The 21,138-nt window shown below is 63.8% G+C and overlaps 1 protein-coding gene across 1 annotated transcript in view; it reads left to right on the top strand.

The window, feature by feature from the left end:
- The first annotated feature begins 1,054 nt into the window (after positions 1-1,054).
- LOC114057032 (coronin-7-like) overlaps positions 1,055-21,138 on the top strand; it is a 38,238-nt gene continuing 18,154 nt past the window's right edge. The window contains exons 1-9 of the mRNA XM_027882793.1: positions 1,055-1,179; positions 4,252-4,348; positions 4,643-4,717; positions 6,200-6,270; positions 6,617-6,800; positions 7,288-7,364; positions 8,564-8,614; positions 16,227-16,313; positions 16,532-16,614. Coding sequence (XP_027738594.1) covers positions 1,120-1,179; positions 4,252-4,348; positions 4,643-4,717; positions 6,200-6,270; positions 6,617-6,800; positions 7,288-7,364; positions 8,564-8,614; positions 16,227-16,313; positions 16,532-16,614 — 785 coding nt within the window. The 5' untranslated portion in view covers positions 1,055-1,119. The remainder of the gene's footprint in view (positions 1,180-4,251; positions 4,349-4,642; positions 4,718-6,199; positions 6,271-6,616; positions 6,801-7,287; positions 7,365-8,563; positions 8,615-16,226; positions 16,314-16,531; positions 16,615-21,138) is intronic.

Here is a 21,138-nt window from a genome sequence, read left to right as displayed (position 1 = left end):
CCCCAACACAGCACCCAGACACAGCAACCAGCCTGACACAGCACCCACCATAAAACAGCATCCACCTTGACACAGCACCCACACTGACACACCGTGCTGGCACAGCACCCTGGCACAGCACCCACCCTGACACACCGTGCTGGCACAGCACCCTGGCACAGCACCCACACTGACGCACCGCCTGTCCTGACACGCCGCCCACACTGAGGCAGCAGCTTTTCTCTGGGGAGCAGGATAATTCCTGCCAAGTGCGTCTCTCTCCCATCTCCGTCACCAGGCGCCTCCGAGCGCTGCTCAGCGGAGGTTCGGCCCGGCGGTGCGTGGGAGGCCGCGGCAGCGGGGCTGAGCAGGGAGGGGGATGTGTCAGGTGCTGCCGGCTCCTGCTGGCGTGTCACAGCCCGGGTGAGAGCAGGGAAAGAGGCCTGGGCTCCACCGGGCATGGGTGACACCCGGGCTCTGCCAGGCATGGGTGAGACCTAGGCTCCAGCAGACGTGGGTGATGGCACAGCCGGGCCCAGAAGGCTCAGTGGGCTCAGATCCAGGGCTCCCTTCTCCTCCCTCCCCCCGGCAGCTGTGTGTGCACACAAAGCTCTCTGTTCGCCGCCGGCTGCGAGGCCGTGGAAGGGCTGAGGACACTGTGCTGCGGGACTGGAAACCTCCCGCTCCCCCCATCCTCCCTGCCCACAGCCCGAAGAAACGCCTGCCCATGTCTGGCAGGAGAGCTGGGTGACAACAAGGAGTGACAACCCGGGGTGCCCCTGGGGCCGGTGACCCCGACCCTCTGCGGGAGACAGGGAAGGGGCTGGCGACCCCTCGGGGCAGTCACGGCCGGAGTGGCTCCGACGCCGGGGCTAGAGGCTCTGACGGGGGTCCCGGAGAGTCAGGGGTGGGGGTCTGTGCCCCACTCACGGTGACAGCGGGGACAGGGGGCACACGTGGGGCGGGGGGTCCGGAGGGGGCGTGCCGGGGGCGTGTCGGGACCCAGAGGGCGGCACCGGCGGCAGCCCCGGGGCGGGCGGAGCTGCGGGGCCGGCCCGGGCTGGGCTGGGCTGGGCTTATCCTAGCTGGGCTGGGCTGGGTTGGGCCGGGCAGGGCTCGGTGCGGCGCGACCGGAGCGCCATGAACCGCTTCAAGGCGTCCAAGTTCCGGCACACCGAGGCCCGGCTGCCCCGCAGGGAGGTGAGCGCCGGAGGACCGGGCGGTACCGTGCGGGCGGGGGCGGCGGGGCCGGGGCTGCCGGCCGGCACGGGCACGGGCACGGGCACGGGCACGGCACTGACAGGGGCAGGGACAGGGACAGGGACAGGGCAGGAGCGGCCCCGCTGGATGGCACCGGCAGGGCGCGGCTGAAGCTGCCGCGGCTGCAGCACGGCCGGTGCGGCAGGGCCGTGCCCGGGTCCCCCGGCCGCGCTGCGGGTGCGTGGCCCCGGCGGCCCTTCCTTGGCACGCCTTGGCACCAGAGGCTCCCGGCCCCGGGGCGCTCCGCAGGTGGGTGTGGTGGGGAGCCCTAGCTCTGTCCCGGGGCGGTGCAGCACCCCCGGCCGGGAGCTGCTGGCGTGGGGTACCTATCCCGTGGCGCTGCACCCTCCTGCCGCTGGACAGGGGTGGCCGCAGGCAGTTCATCCCCGTTTCCTGCTGCCTACCACCCCAGCTCGGCTCGATGCTTCACCTGTGCTCGGCCCTTGGGCAGCACGGGCTTACCCAGCTGGGAAGCATGCACCCTGAGCGTGAAATGCTGGGCCCTGCTCTTGCCACCTCGCTCCTGCAACCCTGCTCCTACCACCCCACTTCCGCAGGCAAAGAGGAAGCACTGGGCCCCACGGGATGGTGCTGAGCTCCATCACCCTGCCCGTGGGCTGCACAGCTCGGCACTGCTGAGGCCGTGCAGGTCTGGGGGGTCTCGCTGGGCAACATGTGGTGTCCAGCTCCAGTCTCAGCCCCATGAATAACCAGCCCCAATCGTGCCAAGTGTCATGATCCAACTCTTTGCATGGTGTTGTCAGTGGGTAATCCTGCCATGCTCTCCACAAGCTTGGCCAGGGAGTTCCCCTGGATCCCTGTCCCTGCAGGTTTGGCAGACGTGGGCTCAGGGGTGGGTTGTGCCAGATGAGCCTCATCGAGGAGCATTATCAGGACACAGCCCTTCCGCGGGTTCCCCAGTCTGGGGACTCCCAGCATCCCCTCAGCACCGTGACCATTAGTGAGGCTGGTGCTGCTCCCAGCCCTTGGATGTCAGTGCGCTCCTTCCCTGTAACTTCCCAAGCCATCCTCATACCTGTGCTCACACAACTCTGCAGACCTGGTAAGCACCCAAAACATCCTTCAGAGCTTCAGCTGTAGGAGGGGACATAGTGGCCTCCACCACTGTCCCAGCCTTGAGCATCCCCCCATCCGTGCAGGGCAGGTGGCATCTCAGCTGGACAAACGTTTGCAAAGCTCAGGGTTCAGAAGAACGCCTGGCAGGGCAGAGCGTGTGTGCCTGTGGGGTGTGGGTGCTGGGACACTTGGCTGTGTGGGTACAGCATCCTCCAGGCAGGGACATCCCCATCACCACTGCACTGGGGTCGGTTCCCAGGGTGGGGTTGTTCTGAGGGACAGCAGGCTCTTGCCCCTGTGTGCAAGGAGGCATCCCCTGTGCAAGGTGGCCTTTCCAAAAGGCCATCCAACATGAAACATATCCTTGGGAATCAAGGCCACACCACCCAGCTCTGTGGGCCAGGAGGTGGGAGGTGGATGTCTCGTCTCAAAGCCCATCTCAGGTGTCACAGCAGGAAACACTGCTCGGTCCCCGGCTGAGCGGGTTGTTTGTGGAGGCTCAGGCAGACACCTGACCTGGATCAGGAAGCGCAGTGTAAACATGAGGGATCTCATCTGAGTCTCTTCAGGCAGCATCTGCGGGGGCTCTGCTGGCAAATGCCCCCCGAGAGCTCACAGTTTGTTCTAGGGATGTAGATGGTTTCATCTGCTTTCCTGGCCGTGCTGGCACCCTGCGGGAAGGATCAATTCCCTGAGGGCTCCTGCCTGTACACGGGGAAGCTGTGGGGCCAGGATGGACCAGCTCAGTGGTCCCTCTGTGAAAGCTCAGTGCAGGGGTCCTGTGTGGTATCCCTGGGGACCAGAGGTGGCTGGTGTCCCCCTTCGAGGGACCAGTGCAGAGTGATGGGATGCAGTCAGTAGGACCTTTCCTCCTGGGTCTTGCTCATGCTCCAGACCTGTTCCCCATCCCTACTGCAGCCCCCTGCCCACCCACCAGGTGCAGGCAGAGGAACCTCCCTTTGGCAGGTAAAGGGTTAAGAGGTCTGTATCAAGCTGTGAGGGCTGCAGGAAGTGCTGCAGGAACCGCTGCTCCCTGTCAGGCCTCAAAAGGAAGCTGTGCAAGGAGAGGAAACCCAGGGCTCATGTACTCAGCTCCCTCCCCTTCGAGGGTGTCTGCCTGTTTTTGTGGGGTATCCACCACTCCAGACACCTGCTGCTACAGACACCTGCTGCAGCTCTCCGTGATGCCAGTGGCTGCCGTGGGCACACAGGCATGGTGGCACCCCATGGAACACCTGCCATTGCCATTGCTCGAGGGTTGGACTTGGCCCTGGGTGTGCCAGGAAGCTCCTGGTCCTGGGGGGCACTTGAGGCTGGATATCTGAGCAGGTCTGGCTGATGCAGGGTGTCTCAGTGCCCCACAGGTACAGTGCCCAGCTGTGGAGTCATAGTGGGATGTTTCCCGCTACTGTACTGTGGGATTTTGGATTTGGAGCTGTCGTGGAGTTCCTTGGCTGCGTGTCTGTGCAGGAAGCTTGGCCTGGGACAGCCACAGCCTGACCCAAGAGCTTTTGTGCCATCCCAGACTCCCTGACATAAGTTTTTCTCACAAAGTCCTCTGAGCCCTCCCCTCAGTGGCAGAGCCCAGGGCTGGGACAGTTTTGGGGAGAGGCAGTGCTGAGAGCCAGGATGCTCCTGCCTGCCATCCTCCAGCCCCTCCAGCGAGGGATTGCACCTTGTGTTGGGAGCATGAGCAGCCACATTGCCCCGGCCATCCCAGAGAACAGGGCCCTACCAATGTGCCTCTGGCATAATCCCACTGGTACTGGCAGCCTCCAGGTCTCCATCAGTGTGGGAGCTCCGCTGGGGCTGAGGGTCTCTGGCCATGCAGGGCCAATGCTCTGTTGTCTCCCCTCCAGCTGTGCTCTGTCCGTGCCATCAGGCCCCACCATGACAGAGGCAGCTCCTGACGTGGGTTTTCCCTCTCCATCCTAGGCATGGATTGGGGGGATCCGAGCAGGCTCCATCACATCCTGTGGGAACCACGTGAAAGCCAGCTGCTGCTGGATTGCATTCAATGCTGAGGCCCCAGGTGAGGCACAGGGGGTCCCCTGCACAGCTCGTGGGGTGGGATGGATTTGTCCCAGTTGTCCCTGGGGGGCTGGGTGGGAGGGTCAGCCCCACGGACACCAGAGACACAAGGGTGAGGGGAGGAGGCTTTCCCTGAGATCCTCAGAAGTGCTGCAAGTCCCACACCTCTTGGCTTGCATTTCAAAGCTGGGTGCCCCCCAGTGTATCCCAGGCTGGGGGATTCCCGGGAGCATCCCGTAGGCAATGGTCAGGCTGGTGGGTGGCTGGTGACCTGCTCCTGTGCCCTCTTTTGTAGGTGTGTTGGGCATCGTGCCACTGGAGTGCGAGGATGGGGGCAAGAGGACCGTGTCCCAGCTCTGCTGCCACTCAGGTGGGTGTCAGGTCCCACCTCCCACCTCCACGGGGGCTCTGGTGCTGAGTCCCAGCCCTGGAGGCTGTGGTGGGCTGCCTGCCAGGCAAGGGGCATGGGGAGCTGCTAGATTCCTGGGAAACCATCACCCATGAGCAGGGTGGCCCTCATGAGTCTCATAAGGCACAAGCCACCTGCAGCTGTGCTGACCACGAAACTGCCAGGCTGGAACCGAGTCGACCTATGTTCCCTCATCTCTCAAGCTGCAACATGTAGCTCTTCCTCACGCTCTACTACACACTCTTTCCACATTACTCATTGCACGCCCTGAAATTCCCAGTATACCCAGTGCCAGGCTGGGGATGGCATCAGCATCATCCAGGCCGTACCTGGCTGCAGGGGTGGAAGGAACAGGCTGGACCAGCAGCTCTGACGTGGACAGAGCAAATGCTAAAGGGGAGAGACACTGGCAGCATCGCTGCTGGCAGAGGAACAGGGCTCTGCCTCCTGCCCAGGCACGGGGAGGGCTTGTGGGGACCTCAGGGTGCCCCTCTCCTGGTTGTCGGAGCAGCAGTGCCGGCCTGGGGCGCGCTGACCACCCACTTCCCAAAAATTACACCAGAGCAGCAAGATGGGGGCCAGTCCCAGCGCTGCCTTCCTGTGTGTGTGCCCTGGCGTGGCTGCAGGACTGCACAGCATGCCCTGCCTGTGCCACCTCGTCCTCTGGCACCAGGAGCTTCCTTGTGCTGGCAAACTGGCCTCTGAGCTCTGCTGCTTCCCAGGGAGCGCCAGAGGGGTGCATGGGAGCCAGCCCAGCATCCAGGGCTTCTTAATGGGATTAGCAGGAGCCCTTTGAAGCTGTGCTGTGCCAGAGCAGTGCCTCCATAGCAGGATTTTCTCTCCTCCCGGGTGGATGCAGCAGAGCGAGCTGCCTGCTCTTCGTGCCTCCAGGGCCTGTCTCCTGGAAGCAGGAAAGTACACAGTGACCTACTTTTCCGAGCGTGCCAAATGCATCCGAGGGGCTGCTGCCGCTGCTGGTGCCAGCGTTCCTCCCGCCAGGCCCTGCTGCCGGAGCTGCGAGGAGTGTCCCTGCCGCTGGCATGCCGAGCCAGGGGGTTACAAAGGGAGCCTTGTTACCAGTGTGACTCCAGCAGGCCGTGGCCTCCAGCATCTGGTCAGCCCAGACAGCCTTGTGCTGTCCGTGCTGCTCCCCGTGCCTCGTGGGGACGTTCGTCTGGAGATCACGGCCACGTGTGGGTGGGGATGGGTTAGACAGGGAGATGCCTTCAGGGCCCCCATCCCCTGCCAAAGGGGTGCAAGACCTGATGGACAGTGGGGAGGGGCTCAGGCACTCACAGCAAAGCTGAACTGGGTCTGGATCTGCCCCTGGTTGCCCACATGTGTGTGTGTGTAGGGAAGGAATCAGGCTGGGGAAGAGGGAAGGGGCTGCCACGCTGTCTGCAGGGGGAAGGTGGGGACAAACTTTTGCCCTTCTCCTTCCAGATGTGGTCACAGATTTTGACTTCTCGCCCTTCGATCAGTGCCTGCTGGCCACGGGCTCTGCTGATGAGATGGTGAGTGCTCAGTGATGGGGTCCCAAGGGGGCACCCCGTGTCCTCCAGCATGTCCCTGGGATTCACTGCAGAGCCCTGGAGGAGATGGGGTCAGAACAATGGGAGTAAGAGGAGTGTGGGGTGGAGCGTGCCAGGTTGGGGAGCAGAGTGGGACATCCCCAGGTTGTGGGGGGCAGAGCAGATGGCGTCAGACAATCCCAGCCTTCTCCCGTCTGGGATCTGAGCTGCAACAAGGGGTCACCTGGTGTCCTCAGGGACCAAAGCCTGGAAAAGCAGCAAGCCCAGGCACCCAGCTGGGTCCTGCTCAGCTGCCTGGGGACTGACCCACCTCTCCCTGGGGCTGCAGGTGAAGGTGTGGCGCCTGCCCGAGGGTGGCCAGGACATGCCCAGTGATGCGGGGCTGACCCTGGGGCCTGGAGGGGGCCCGGTGGACGTGCTGCAGTTCCACCCCACGGCAGATGGAGTCCTGGCCAGCGGCGCGGGGAAGGGAGTCACCATCTGGGACGTGGGGCAGCAGCAGCCCCTGACAGGTAGGCCAGGCCGTGACTGCCTGAAATGCTGACCTGCAGTGCTGGTGCCTGAGCTCAAGTCCTGACCGTGGTGTCATGGAACAGGCAGCTGGGGTGGCTTTTTGGGCAGGGAGCACCGCAGGGGCTCGTGCCTGTGCACAGGCTCCCCTGTGCTCTGGTGCACTGGTGTGAAAGGCACTGGTGCTGCCCAGGGTGTCCCTCTCCCTGCATGTCCCAGGGGGTGGGCAGATGTGGGTGCCGTGGGTAGTTGCTTGCCCAGACCTCAGCTAACCCGAGGGGGAGAGGAGGTGGGTGGCAGCTCAGGCCTGTGGGGCTCCTGCCCTGTGTTTCCACCTGCCAGCAGCACAGAATGCTCCCTGCACAGACACAGCAGTGTCCCATTGGGTCCTGCCTGCCACCAGCCCTTCAGAAAGGACAGATCCGTTCCCCTGGGAAGTGTTCCAGGTGGGAGAGCAATGACTTCTGACCCCCTGCTTTCCTCCTGCAGCCCTGGACTCCCACGGGGACCAGCTGCAGAGCCTGACGTGGAAGCGAGACGGCCACCTCCTCGGCACCTCCTGCAAGGTGAGTGGCACACACAGGTGACTTCACTGTGGCACAGCTTGACTAGGCTGGCCACCAGCTGTGCCCTGGTGTACTTGGTTTCATAGAATCAGACTGGTTTGGGTTGGAAGGGACCTCAAAGTTCATCTCGTTCCACCCCACTGCCGCGGGCAGGGACACCTTCCACCAGACCAGGCTGCTCAGAGCTCCATCCAGCCTGGCCTTGAACACTTCCAGGGGTGGGGAGCGTGCAGGGACGCGAAGTCTCGGGGTAGAAAAGGGCAGGAACGATGTGGGCGATGCCACTGGCAGGCGGGGATGCGGCACTAGATGGCGCCGGCCGCTCGCGGGGCCCGCGCTGCGGGACACGCCGGGACCGCGCAGGATGCGCGGGGCTCGCCCGGCGTTGGGGGGGACAAGACGGGCGTGAAAACTGATTGTGCAGGATGAGTGTCCAAGCCAGAAGCCCCCCCCCAGGCCATGCCTGGAGGCTGAGCAGGCAGGTCTGAGCACACAGACCGAGTCCACAGCCTGAGAGCGCAGCCCCCTCCCCGCTCCAAGGGTGCAGGCGGAGCGTCCTGCGGGGCCGGTGGGCTCGGGATGGCGCTCGGAGGCCAAGGATGCAGAGAGTGCTGGCTAAGCTGGAGGCCCAGCTGTGGCTGGAGCCCCGTGCCAAGCGTGCGGGTTGGGCACGGAGGGTACAACACCGAGCTGTGCTCATCCAGGCTGTGGGGCAGCCCCACTGGGGCTGTGCTGTGAGGCTGCCACAGTGTGTGCTCCCCAAACAGCGCCCTGGCAGTAGGGCTGGCACTGGGACACCCCCCTGCTGCCTCTGTGCCCTGCCAGCCCTTGTGAAGGGGGTCTCGTGCCCCTTTTGGTGCAGGGATGCCAGGCAGGAGAGGGCTTGCTCCCCTCCAGCACTGCCAGGATGTCGAGCCCTGGCTGTACTTTAGGGGGCTCCCTCCTTCTCTAGGAGTAGTTTACAGTGTCTCGGGGTCCTGGTGAGGCTCGGGGGGTGCTGGGAATGCACCCCTGCCCACAATGTGGGACAGGACTAGGAGGACACAATGCAAGCCATCCACAGGAATAGGCAGTTCAGGCAGGAGAGTGATGGGCAGGAAGGAGAGGGGCTGCTCGCTCCAGCCTTCTGCCTAATACATCCTGCCATCCCACTGGCCCCAGGGTCCTTAACCCTCCTCTGTTTTCTTTTATCTCACCAGGACAAGAAACTGCGGATCTTTGACCCCCGAGCCAGCCCAGCTGCCTCCCAGGTACTGTCCCCTCCGGCTGTGCTGCAGGCAGCCCTGCCCGACTGGGGTGTCTGCTGAGGGGGTGGGCTTTGGTCCCCCAAAACATCCCAGCTGGGGCAGGACTTGGGAGAAGGAACACGGAGGCAGGGACTGCAGGCAGGGGGAATGGAGCTGCCTCCTTTTTGGCACCAGTTTGGTGATCTCCCCCAGTGCCCTGGCACACTGCAGGCAGCAATCCCGAGCCCTGGGGGCACAGGGGCTGTGGGCTCTCGGGCTCTGCAGGCTCCCAGGCTCTGCCCTGCCCTGCAGGAGCTGGACCAAAGGCTCTTGGGGATGAGGACCTGCAAAGGGTGAGGGCTGGGCAGCCAGATCTGCACAGCTCAGCAAATAACAGCGATTAGGAAATAAGCAGAGAACTTAAGCCTTGACGTCAAGTTCAAACAGCCTCTTATTAGAGGTTTCCTGTGGCTTGGGGGCTCTGGCTGCTGACAGCTGTGTGCCTGAAGGGAGAGATGCACTGGAGAGTAGGCTGAGATGGCTGCAGCAGGCTCTGACGCCTCTCCTGCTGCCCATGGGCTCAGGAAGCCGCTGTGCTCAGGCACAGCAGTAACCCTGGGCACCAACTGAAGGGAGCTGGTGCTCCAGCACTGCACCCAGACTTTCCATCTGCTCCTGCCCATAACCTGGGTTCTGAGCTCCTGTGAGGCCCCGGGGTGCTTCCTGTGGGTACAAATGGTGCCCTAGCCCTTCAAAGCAGCCTTATAAACACCCCACCACAATATATAAACATAAACCCTGTGGTGACACGTGCTGGCGAGCCAGGGCAAAGTGCTTCCAGCCCTCCAGTGGCCCCCGTGACACTCTCCTGCTCCAAGCTGCCACTTGGCAGGGCTAGAAGGTCCCACTCCCTGCTCCCAAATTCACCCTGTGTCTATCCATCCGTGGCCCCAGTGCTCCCCTCCCCGCCTCCCCACCAGTTCTCCCCCTGCCAGACCTGTCAGCTTGTCTCACAGCGTTTCGGCGGAGCTGCGAGTGCGATGGGCTCAAGCCAAGTCTCCTGGGGAGGGTGGACTCTGTCTCGCTGAGCTATTAAAAATAACGTGTGAATGATGGTGGCTGTTCAAAGCAGGCAGCTCACTTCCCTCCACTGCCGTCTGATCCAGCCCGGGGTCGGCGATCCATGTTTGCCAAGAGAAATATGCACCTTCCTTGCTGCGGCCCTGCCCCGGCCAGCTCGGGATGGATGGAGATGTTTAGTCTTCGAGAAGTACTGTGCTGAGGGGGAAAACTTTAAAATGCCATAAATCCTCTGGAAGTTTGCGCAGAGCTCGCTTAGCCAAGGGGATTAACACTCCTGGGCTTTGTTGTTTCTTTTTTTCCCCGTTGCTGGAGGGCTGGTTAATTTGGAAATGCTCCTTCTCCTTCCCCCGGGGCCAGCGCGGTTACGGAACCAGGTGATGCCGCAGCCGCGGTGCAGTGCCAGCACCTCGGGAGCTCCTGGCTTAGAAGTTGCCTGGTTTTTTTGCAGAGGTGAACGGTGGGATGGTTTTTCCAGCCAGGCTGGCCCCCACGGCGCCACGGGCTGGGTTTCCTCCGCATCAGGCGGAGGGCTCGGCACCGCCGGCTCTCCTCGCGGCACTCTGTGGTGCCAAGAGCCGGCCTCGGCCTTGGGCTGCTCCTCCGGCTGGTTTTCTTAATTTGCCAAGCCTGCCTCATTAAACATTCCTTTTTTTAGAGCAGGGGGAAAAGAATGAGAAGGAGCTAAAATAAGAGGCTCAGGGAGGAGGGGTCGCTCCTCCTATTACCTGATGTTGCTCTCAGCTATTGTGGATGCAGCACACGTGGGGCAGGGGACTGAGGGTGGGTGACAAGGAGGGTGACTGGCAGGCTGCCCACACCCCAGCCATGCCCTCACCAGGGCCTGACCCCCCATTCCCAGCTACGCCCGTGGCAGCTATTTTGAGCATGTCCCAGCAGCAGGCAGGAGTGTGTGACGCAGTGAGGGCAGCATGGACAGGGTCTGGCTGACCCTGTGGGGTGCCTGGTATGTACCCGGGGCCATGATTTCCCTTGGGAGAGCAGTGGCCTCATCCTGCTGGACACTCAGGCCCTCGTTGCAGGCCCTTACTGAGCATTAGGGCTGTGCCTGCACCCTGTTGCTCTCTGTGCCTCCCTGGTGACCCTGTACTGGCAGTGGAGATGCCAGGGCTGCAGTGGCTCCTGCTGTGCCATCCCCTGTAGCCATGCTGCTGCTGCCTGGTGGGGTCCAGGTTTGAGCTCTGCTTTCCTTCCAAAGAATCCTGTGAGTCTGCTGCCTTATCCCTTCCCAAGGCCATGCTGCCCCAGCCGCCTGCCCTCCCCTCCCACAGGTGCTGGTGGTCGCCCTCCTCGCCTTGACCCTCTCCCTGGAAGTGAGTCACATCCTCTCCCTCGCGGCTTCAGCTCTGCCAGGGCTCAGCATCGCTGCTCCTGCCCTTGCCCTCATGTGATTCCTGTGCAAACCCCACCAAACCTCCTTTCCATGTCCCTTGGTGGGACAGGGGACACAGTGCTGAGCAGGGAGTCAGAGCACCGGGAAGGTGCCCATACCTGTCTGATGCCCAGGTGGGTCACCAGCACAGGGCAGGGCAGTGATTTGGGTACGCCTTGCACTTCTACGGTGGCATCTCTGCTTGCCCACTGCCCTGGCCACCTTGTCCTGGGTACAGAGCCCATGGGCCACATTCTGCCCCCCATGCCCTCGTGCCAGGGGCTGTGTGTGCAAGCGGCACCTGGCTCCTGGGACAGGGACAGGAGCTGTCTCTGTGAAGCTGTGGGGCTGCTGCTGAGCACAGTCAGTGTGGGATGGAGAGGAGCTGGCTCTGTTCTCACGAGAAACTTCCTCTGCCGGCGTTTCGGCAGGACCGGGGGCGAGGGAACGGCCGCGCGCACCGGGCCGGCGCACGCTCCTGCTCATGTTGTAATGAGCTGTTTTAATGAGCAGGGCTGGGGCTGAGGGCGCCTGGGGACAGTTGGGAGAGTGTCCCTGCAGGCTTGTCCCTGCTGTGGGTTTGTCCCCCCACCTTGTGGTCTGTGCTGGGGGGCAGAACTCGGTGACAGGGAGCAGCTGGGGCTCACGGCCCAGTCCCACCTGGTGCTGTCTCAGCCCAGCTCCAAGTCCCAGGGGTGGGAGAGGGACTCCAGCCCTTCTCCCAAACCGTGGCCACCATCCCATGGGTCACACCAGTCCCTACCACAGTGGGAGATGCAGCAGGGAGAGGGTCTCCATGGGCAGCATCGCTGTGGTGGCAGGGTGATGCTGTGGCAAGGTGGAGATCCAGGTTGGGGTGACCCGGCTGTATCCACAGCCAGGAAGGACTCCATGGACCCGACATGCCACCGCTGCCCGAGGTCCAGCTGTCAGTCTAGGGCTGGCTGGGGACCACTCATCATTGTCAGTGTAAGGCGCATCAGGACATAGAGAGACTTTTAGCCTTCCTCCCCCGACACCTCATCATCGTGGTATCCCACGCTGGGGTCACCCTGGGGGTACCTGACTCCCAGCCTCGGCAGCAGCTTCCTCCGGGCTGGGGGAAGGTCCACAGCATCCCACATTCCCAAGGAGACCGTGGGAAGCTTTGAAAAAGTTGGCCTGACTCTGGGCTGCCTATTTATAGCACCGCACACTCGGCGCTCTCATGCTTCTGTTCCCCAGCGTAGCTGCACAGGGCTGTTTATATTTCCTCTGCTCCGCTTCCCCCTCGGCCGTCCTTCCCAGGAATGCCGCTTGGTATGGCAGACATGGGGAAGTTGAGGAGGATTTGGGATGAGCCAGAGGCATCTCAAGGGATGTGAGTGTGTGGCAGCACCGGATGGATAGGCCTGGATGCCTGTCCCTCCTGCTGGGAACGGCCTCGCCGGCTCAGACCCACATGGGTTGGCATCCCCCTCCCAGCATTTTGGGAGCCCCAGCCTATGTGTGACCTGGCAGGCTCCTACTGCAGAGGGCAGAGGTGTTTGGGGATTTGATAACAGCCTCACAGCTGCTGGGGTCGGTAGCTGCAGGAAGAGGTGAGATGTGGGAGACGAGCCTGCCCACCCCACACGGCCAGCGGGTTCCCCCTCGCCTGCCCAGGGATGGAGGTCATGCTTCCATCCTGGTCCTGTGTCCTGGCACCCGTGCCAAGGGAGGGGCTGTCTGGCTTGCCTTCCTGCCCTTGCTGGGCTGGCAGCATCCTGTATGGAGGTGGGGGGCTGCTCTGGCAGTGAGTGGAAGAGGCAGAGCCTAAGAGTGCCCAGCTCCCTGGGTCACAGGGGCACCACAGCGATGCTGCCCTGGCCAGTGGGATCAGGGAGGTGACATTTGCAGGAGGGGGCTTGTCCCACTCCGTCCCCACACTCAGCAGTGGGCAGGAGCCAGTGCTGGCAGCATGGTGGCTACTGGAGCATCTCTGCTGCTATGTGGAATCCCTATGCTTCCCTGGGAAGACCAGATCCTGGTCTCCTTGAGCTACAGGCAGAGACCAGGAGTGGGGCTGGCTTGGGAGAGGCTGCTCTGCTTTCCTGGCCACCTCTGGAGTAACTGGGACTTGGCAAGGAAGGGAGATCACTCACATTCTTGTTCAGAGAGGAGGATTCGGTGCGTGGTTAACCCCCTCGGCTCCCTGGAAGCTGTTCCTCCTGCCCCCAGCTGCCTCATAGGGTGTGAAGGAGCGATGGCTTCCCCGTGTGCATGGAGCTGGAGGGTGTCTGTCCCTGGAACCCCCCACAGTGCCCTGGCCAGGCAAGACCCCTCCTGCCCTGGCACCCGCTGGCAAAGGAATGGCTCAGCCTGGCTCTGGTGCCTCCTGTGCCCACGCAGATCCTGCTGCTGGGGTTGCTTCCCACGGGGATCAGATGCCTGCGGGCTGCTAGCCACGCTCATGGGCTGCTAGCCACAGGCATGGCTGAGCTGTCCCAGCCCCTGCCATCCACGGGGGGCTCTGCCAAGGGCACAGCTGGGCCCCCCCCCGGCCATCTGCCTCCTGTCCAGCCCCACGGCTTTGCCCTCCCTGCCCTGCATCCGGCGGAGGGTGGACGGTTCCCTTGGAGACGGGGATCGCCTGGGAGCTGGAGCAGCCTCGGCTTTGTGTGGGGCTCTCCCAGGCGGCCGAAGGCAGCCGCTCCCTGCGGGCAGCTGTTACCAGCTCACCCGACCCCGCCGCTGCGTCGCTGCCAACAGCTGCATCCCACACGCCGGGCCTGGCCCCCGCGCAGCCCCCTCGGTGTTGCACAGGGAGCAGGGCTGGGGACCCCCGTGGGTACCAGCGCCTTACCCCAGCCTGTGGTGGGAGGGATGGGTTGAGATTGGGAGGGGGATGGTGCTGGAAACTCTCCCCATGCAGCTGATCTGGCTCCGAGGAGGGAGCACAGGCTGCCCCCAGCCTGGGCTGCCCAAAACCAGCTGGGCTGGACCCGTGTGATGGGCAGGAGGAAGCTGGGCTGCCTGGGCACTGGCAGGGAAATGGGAGGTCTCCTTGGATCCCCAGGGGCTAGCCTGGAGCTGGTGGGCTCCTTGCAGCCTGCTGTTGAGCCAAGCAGCTCAGAAGGGATGCCTGTCCTTTGGGCTGCAGCCGGTCCCCTGCCCCAGAGACACTCCCGGAGGGGTGCCAGGATCTCTGCAAGCTCTGCCAGCCCCAGAGATCCGCAGCAGCCCCGTGGCCACCCCAGGGCTCTGAGCTGGCTGAACCACCCCAGTGTCCACCCTCAGTGCCAGGTCACGTCACCCTGACCCCCCCTGAGACCCCCCACACCAGGGGATTGGACACGGGGCGGGGGGTCCCCAGGATTGACTGCTGTCCGCCGGCTCACCTCTGGCAACATCTGCACAGGCGGGTGTCTGAGCGAGCCTGGAGCAGCCCAGCCTCCCACATACTTGCTGCCATACGTACTGCTGAACAGGGATGGAACTAATGCAGAAAACATGGCCCTGCTCCACAGCCGGCACACCACGGGCTGGGAGCGCCGCGGCAGCGCCCTGCTCTCTGCCAGCCCTGCCACCGCCCCGGGGGCTGCCACCCACCGCCGGGGGGGCCAGGGGACCCACAGGGCCCCGGGGCCGTGGGGCCGGCGCCATGGGCTATGGGATCTCCAGATGTTGAGTTCTGGCTGCCACAGGCGCACAGCTCAGGTGCAGAAGTGCTCTCCTGGCTGACGTGCGGGCTGGCCCCAGCTCCTGGAGTTTCCATCCCTCTTTGGCACCGATCCTGGGACATGTTCCCTTCTCCAGGTCCTTTCCCTGCCGAGTGCTGGGTCCACTGCCAGGGTGTTGGCGGAGGGGGCCGGGCCCCTCCTGCCCCACATCCTGCTCCCGTGGCTGGGAGCACCGGGTTTAGCTCGGCCAGTGCTGCCTCTTCCAAGTGAGCCATGTTTGTGCTGGCAAGGCAGCTGGTGTGACGGAGCCAGGGGAGGACGAGCTTGGCACAATGTGCCTGCTCCCACCCCGGCACTCTCCAGGGGCTGGAGGCTGGGACTGGAGAAGGGTGCTCCAGCGGGGTTTATCTGGTGGGGAAGGGGGAGATACAGCACCTTTGTGCCCCGTTGCTGGCTGCCACGGTGGCAGAGCCTTGCTGGCTGTGGCTGAAGGTCACAGTGCTCACACCGAGGGGGATGCAGCTCGAGGGCTCCTCCGTGGCACCCCCATCCCTCCCACCCCCTGCCCTGCGCCGTGGTGCCGGAAGCACCGTGGTGGGTTTGGCTCTGGCAGAGCTCTCCGCTCTCCCTGCCAGCTCTGAGCTCGTTAGCAGCCATTTATTGGCGCTTTGCAAGGAGCGGAGGGGGCTGTGAGCGCTGCCTGCACCGCGGGCGGGGCTGGCTGCCGGCTCCCGCTGGGCGCTGCGAACCGCAGGGCCCATCTGCGGGACACATGGGAGCCGGGAAGCACCCGCTGACAGCCCCGTGCAAACTCTACCCCTCCTGTCCTCGGCAGGACTGGCACGGGCGGGCAGGATGAGGCGGTGGCGTGGCCGGGGGGTCCCAGTCCTGCGGGCAGCCCAGGCGAGAGGTGGAGCAGGGTGCAGGGGGTTAGAACAGCGTGGGGGATGTGGCCAGGCTCAGTTTGCCATGTGTTTCGATAGCATCTGGACACACACGGGGCACCCAGCCCCTGCAGGTGGGATTCGGCGTGGATAAAGAGCTCGGGGATGCAGCCGAGGAAGTAAGTCCCTCTGACATCATGGTCATGGGCCAAGCCTCCTCTAGTGCCTGTGGCATGGAGCAGCTTCCTCGCAGCGCTGTGACCCTGTCACCCCCTCGCCGGGTGTGGGGAGAGCCCCGGGGACCCAGGAGCCATCCCGTGCCCCTTCACGCTCACGTTACCTGCTGCCACACCCTGCTCCTCACCGGGAGCCAGGCCAGCCATTCCACGAGGCAACCATGCTGGCATCCAGGCAACTGGCACTGGCACAGGGTGGGGGCTCCGGGCTGTCATCGCTTGCAGGCTGTCCCCACTGCACTGTCCCCACAGCAGCTTTTGGCAGAGTCGGGAGAGAGTGCTCAGCTCCACGTGCTCACCCCTGGGGCGGTTCACAACCATGGCTGGTGCAGCACACGCCCCTTCAATGTGCCCAGCAGGGCTGGCAGCAACACTGACAGCCGTGCCTCCTGTGCCTTGCAGAGTGTCCCGGCACATGAGAACAACAAGGACTCCCGGCTGCTCTGGATGGGCTCCAGCGATTGCCTCATCTCCGTCGGGTTCAGCCAGGTACAGTCTTCCCTGGGAAGGTGGCCCTGGCACTACCAGGATGTCCCAGCCCCACTCCCTGCAGCTGCTGTGGGCAGCATGCTTTTAGGCCACCTAAAAAGCATGAAAGCAGGAGGTTCCCCTAGCCAAGGAGGCTGGGTGGTGAAGGCAGTGGCACCGTGGGGAGGGCCAGGCAGCCCCCGTGCCCACTGACAGCGTGTGTGTGTGTATCCCTGCAGATGCGGGAGCGGGAGGTGAAGCTGTGGGACATGCGGCGGTTCAGCGAAGCGACGCTCACCATGGCGCTGGACACCTCACCTGGGTAGGGACGGGGACACACCGCGGGGCAGGAGGGTGGGCGGTGGGGACGTCATGGTCAGGGACCCTCAGGGAGTGTGGTGGTGGAGCAGGAGGTGGCAGAGAGCTCCTGGCGCCAGCAGCATTTGGTCTGAATCTGCAGACAAGGCTGGGGACACATCCCCACTCCCATTTGGGTGGGATGGGAGCGTGGTAACAGTGCTGTGGAGGGCACAGAGGTGCTCTGTGACGCTGTGGTGGGTGGTGGCACTGCTGGGGGCAGTGTCTGAGGTGGCTGCTGGCTGGGTGGGCGCGTGCACTGAGGCGGTACCATGAGATGCTGCGGGCGAGTGAATCCCTTTGGCGCTGCTGGAGCACCGGAGCGGCTCAGCCCCAACCTCCCTCTCCCAGCGGGGCCACGGTGCTTTGTGCTGTGGTGCCGTGGTGACTGCCCAGCCAGCCGTGGCCAGGCTGGTGCTCACCAGGCATCCCCTGGGGAAGTGGAAGAGGAGCTTTGGCAGCTTAAGGGGTCAGTGCCTCCTGACACGGCATGATGGAGCTGTCTGCTGTCTGTGGGGCACTGCCAAGGCCGGGAACACTCCGGTCAGACTCAGCTTGGCCTCTCCCACGCTGCCCCCACAGAACTGGCCTGGTGTCACAGTGTGGGTGAGGAAACAGGAGGAGGAGGAGGAGGATGTGCCTTCATCCCACAGGGATGGGGGTTTGGGCCATGCTACTTGTTGGTATGTACTAGAGGCCACTGGTTTTTCCCAGAGCTGCTGGCAAAGCACTGGGATGCCAGGACCCTCACTGGACGCTGAGCTGGCTCCTTGGTGGGCTGAGGTGCCAGGGCAAGCTGAGTGGCCAGCAGCTGCTGGGTGCCAGCATGGGGTCTCTGGCAAGGGGCTGAGTGAAGTTTTGCAGCAGGGTTGGCCCTTGGCTGCACCGCGGTGTCAGCTCTGCGCTGGTGCTGGCAGCACCCGGGACACACCGAAGGGAAGGGGAGGGGATCAGCTGTGGGCACAGTGGGGAGGTGCCAGCATGGTGGGAGCAAGTGAGCTGCCCCCTCCTGCGAGCTCCCCAGGGGAGCAGCTCCCAGCTCTCCTGCCCTCCAGCCCTGCCAGTGCCATCTGCAAAAGCAGAGGTGCAGCCTTGGTGACCTCCATCATCGAACACTCCCAAGGGAGGCCGGGGCACACAGCCGGCGGCAAAGGGCACGCTTTGGGGTCCGTTATTAATCTTGGCGGAGAATCCAGTGGGAATTACCCCGGATCCCTCTGGCCAGGCCGGGGTGAGCCATCCCTTCTCGGTGTGCTGCGGGCTCGGGGCCGCGGCTGCGCTCGGCGCAGGCTGCAGATATTTTGGCTGCCGCGTTTATCGGCCCAGGAATGCGGCTGGCGGGCGATGCCTGCGCGTCACGCCGGGGCCCTGCCGGGATGCGGGCTGCGTGGTGGGGCCACGCGAGAGGGGCTGGGGGTGGCGGGGTCGAGGGGGGGACCCTCCCGTGCCTGGGAGGTGCTTTCTTCAGGCCCCGCCGCGCTCCCAGCCCCAACCGCTCCCGCCTGTAAATCTGGCGGAGATGACAAATGGTGGAGGGGGATTTGGGCTGGCTCCCGGCGGAGGTGCCGAGCGGGGGCTGCGCTCTCCCTCGGGCTGAGCCGTCCTGAGCAGGGGCTCGACACTCGGGAGCCCCGGCGCTGTGGCTGGGGCAGGGCGTGGCGGTTTTTTGGGGGTCACCAGGTACCCCTGGAAGCAGTGTTGGGTCAGGCTCAGTGCTGGAGGAACCGAGCCCCTCAGAGATGGCACCAGTGGTGCTGGGTGCCCGCTGCGGGTCTCCAGTGTGGGCACTGGTGCCCGGCCTGGGGTTCGGAGGCAGGTCCAGCAGTGCCGGCCATGCCGTGAGCGAGGCACGGCGAGCTGGGTGCAGCGGCAGCAGCTCGTTGAGGCTCTTTGAGGAAGCAATCAGTGGGCGGGCAGGAAACTCATACCATTCATTACTGACGCCAGACCGGCAGGAAGGGGAGCCGCGTCCCTACCGCATCCCTACCGCGTCCCCTCTGCGTCCCCACCGCGCCGGCACCACATGTCCCTGTGGCACCCCAAAGCAGGGCCGTGGCGTGCCCCAAGGTGGGGGTGACTCTAGCGCATCCCCCCCCAGTGCCCACAGCCTACAGGGTGGCTGCATCCTGCCCAGCATCCATGGGAGAAGAGGGCAGAGAGTGGGGGGCACTGGCCCCATGCACCCCCACATCAGCGTGTGCCTTGGGGGTTTCCATCCCAAATCCCGAACAGGTGAGATGTTTCCAACCACACAAACCTCATTTTCAAAGCACCTCACCAGTGCCAGGGTCAGTGCCCAGACCCCTGAGAAGGTGTGGGTGGCCATGGCCCCTCTGCGTGTCGTGGTCCTCCTCAGTGTGCCGCCTCCGGGTACCTGCCATTCCTTCGGCTCAGGTTTTGCCTCTCCCGCGGCCCCCTTTAATTAGATCAAGGAGCAGCAGGGCAGGAGCCAGGAAGGGGCCTCAATAGGTTATTGTTGCCCTAAATTGTAACCAGCACCGGCAGGGTTGGGTTACCGGCTCCGACTCGGGGTCACCGAGCAGACCCCGGTGCCGCACGCCCGGCAGCCAGAGCAGCACTGCCCCGGGACGGTGCTGTCACCACCGTGGTGGCAGGAGAACAGCGGCTCCCTTGTGTCCCTGCATCTTCTGGTGTCCCGAAAATGTCCCCAGGGAGGCTGGGGGTGCCACAGCCGGCTCGGGGCTGTGGCTGGATCAATAGGGATGATCAATAGGGATGAGATGCCTGGGTCAGCAGAGGTCCCAGGGAGCCATGTCCCCGTGGTGTGTGCTGACACTGGGCACGTCCCCGTGGGGCAGGACGGTGATGGGGAGGGATGGGGACAGCCAGACCCCCACTGCTGTTCACAGTACAAAGTCCAGAAGAACTGGGAGGAGACCTGCCCACAGCAGGGTGCCTGCCCAGCAGGATGTTTGCAGAGAGATTTGGGGGGGGTTTGTCCCACCCAGAGCCAAAGAAGGATATGGAGGGTCCCAGGCAGTTCCCTGGGGATGCTGCCCAGGGGTGCTCAGCCCCCAGTGCCCACTCACTGCCCCTGTCCCAGCCAAAGCCCATGGCTGAATCAGATCCTGGGGTCAGGCTTGTAGCCCCAGCATCTCTCAGCTCCAGCTCTTGTGTGCACCAGAGCAGATGGCCTCACTGAGGGACATGTCCCCCATGTCACCTTACCATTTCTCCCCAGGCACCCGCCGTAATGGGACCTCGATGGTCAGTCCTGCTCTCGTCCCACCTGGCCCCAATACCCCTTGCACTGCTTTTTCCTGGGGCTTAGCAGCCCTTTCGGTTTGTGGTGGGTGCTTTGGGGGGTCTCTCCCAACCCAGCAGGCAGAGCCCTGAGCAGGACAGGTCCATCCCTGTCCCCATCCCTGCCCTAGTCCCTGGGCAGATCCCATAGGTACCTGGGCTGGTGGTTGCTTGCCATCCATGGGGAAGAGGTTTTTCCTGCCCCCACTTGGCTGCAAACCTCACACACGAGGAGGGGGAGAGGCCACCCCCACCCCCCAGGTGCCACCCCAGTGGGACCCATCCCCATAGGGCTGCTGGGCAGATACACAAAGGGGTTAAGGTGGGGGCAGCCACCCCGCCCATCACTGCCTGCCCCGTAATTCCACTGGGTAAAAATAGCCCAGCGCTGTGGATGGAGCTGGGATGGGATGGCAGCACCAAAATCACTCCCAGATGGGCCACGGCTCCCTGGCCTCTCCAGCTTTCCAGGAAGGCAGCAGGATTTCTGTCCTCCCAAAACTCTTCCTGGCAGCACTGGGGGCTGTGGGATGGGCACACACCTGTCCCCACCCTGGGGAGTGGGCACAGGGACTGATGGCACCGAGGGAACATGGCCCCTAAAGGCTCTGCTCTGGCCACAGGTACCTGGGGGCCCAAGGGGACATGGATTCGGTTTCCTTGGAGCCCAGGGTGTTTTTTTGGAAGACTGGAGCCCTCCACGTTGGGGTGCAGGCAGGATTTGCCCCAGTGAAGCTGGAGGCTCCTCCCGGCGTGGCTTCCTGCCAAGCTCCCCCATCCTGCCGGTGGCTCTGGCCGTGGCTCTCGGTTACCAGCCCCGCTGGATTGCTTAGCGAGAGGGATTTTTTTTGGGTCCATTTCAGGGGGTTTTGCAATCCTTCCCAGCGCTGATTCAGCTTGGAGGAATTAGCAGCGCCGCACAATGTGCCGCTCGGAGCCGCTCTTGGCACGCCATGGGGCTGGCAGTGGCCAGGGGGAATTTTGTGCTGGGATTCAGGAAGCCACAGGGGCTGGACGGTCCCATTTCGGGCAATGCTGGTCTCCTGCAGGGCTGCCCGGGTGCAGACATGGCTGTCAGGAGGGGACACCAAGCACTGCCCTGGCCACAGTGTCCCCATCACCTCTGTGCCAAGGCTGCCCCCCTTGTGCTGCTCTGGCACCCTAAAACCCTTGGCTTGGGGCATCCCGGTGGTGCTGCACCTGCCAAAGCCGAGCCCCCACTTGG

This window comes from Empidonax traillii, unplaced genomic scaffold (genome assembly GCF_003031625.1).
Source record: "Empidonax traillii isolate 1590-97213 ecotype Southwest subspecies unplaced genomic scaffold, ASM303162v1 scaffold111:size2041728, whole genome shotgun sequence".
NCBI classification, from domain to species: Eukaryota; Metazoa; Chordata; class Aves; order Passeriformes; family Tyrannidae; genus Empidonax; species Empidonax traillii.
This window is presented reverse-complemented; position numbering and strand designations above follow the sequence as displayed.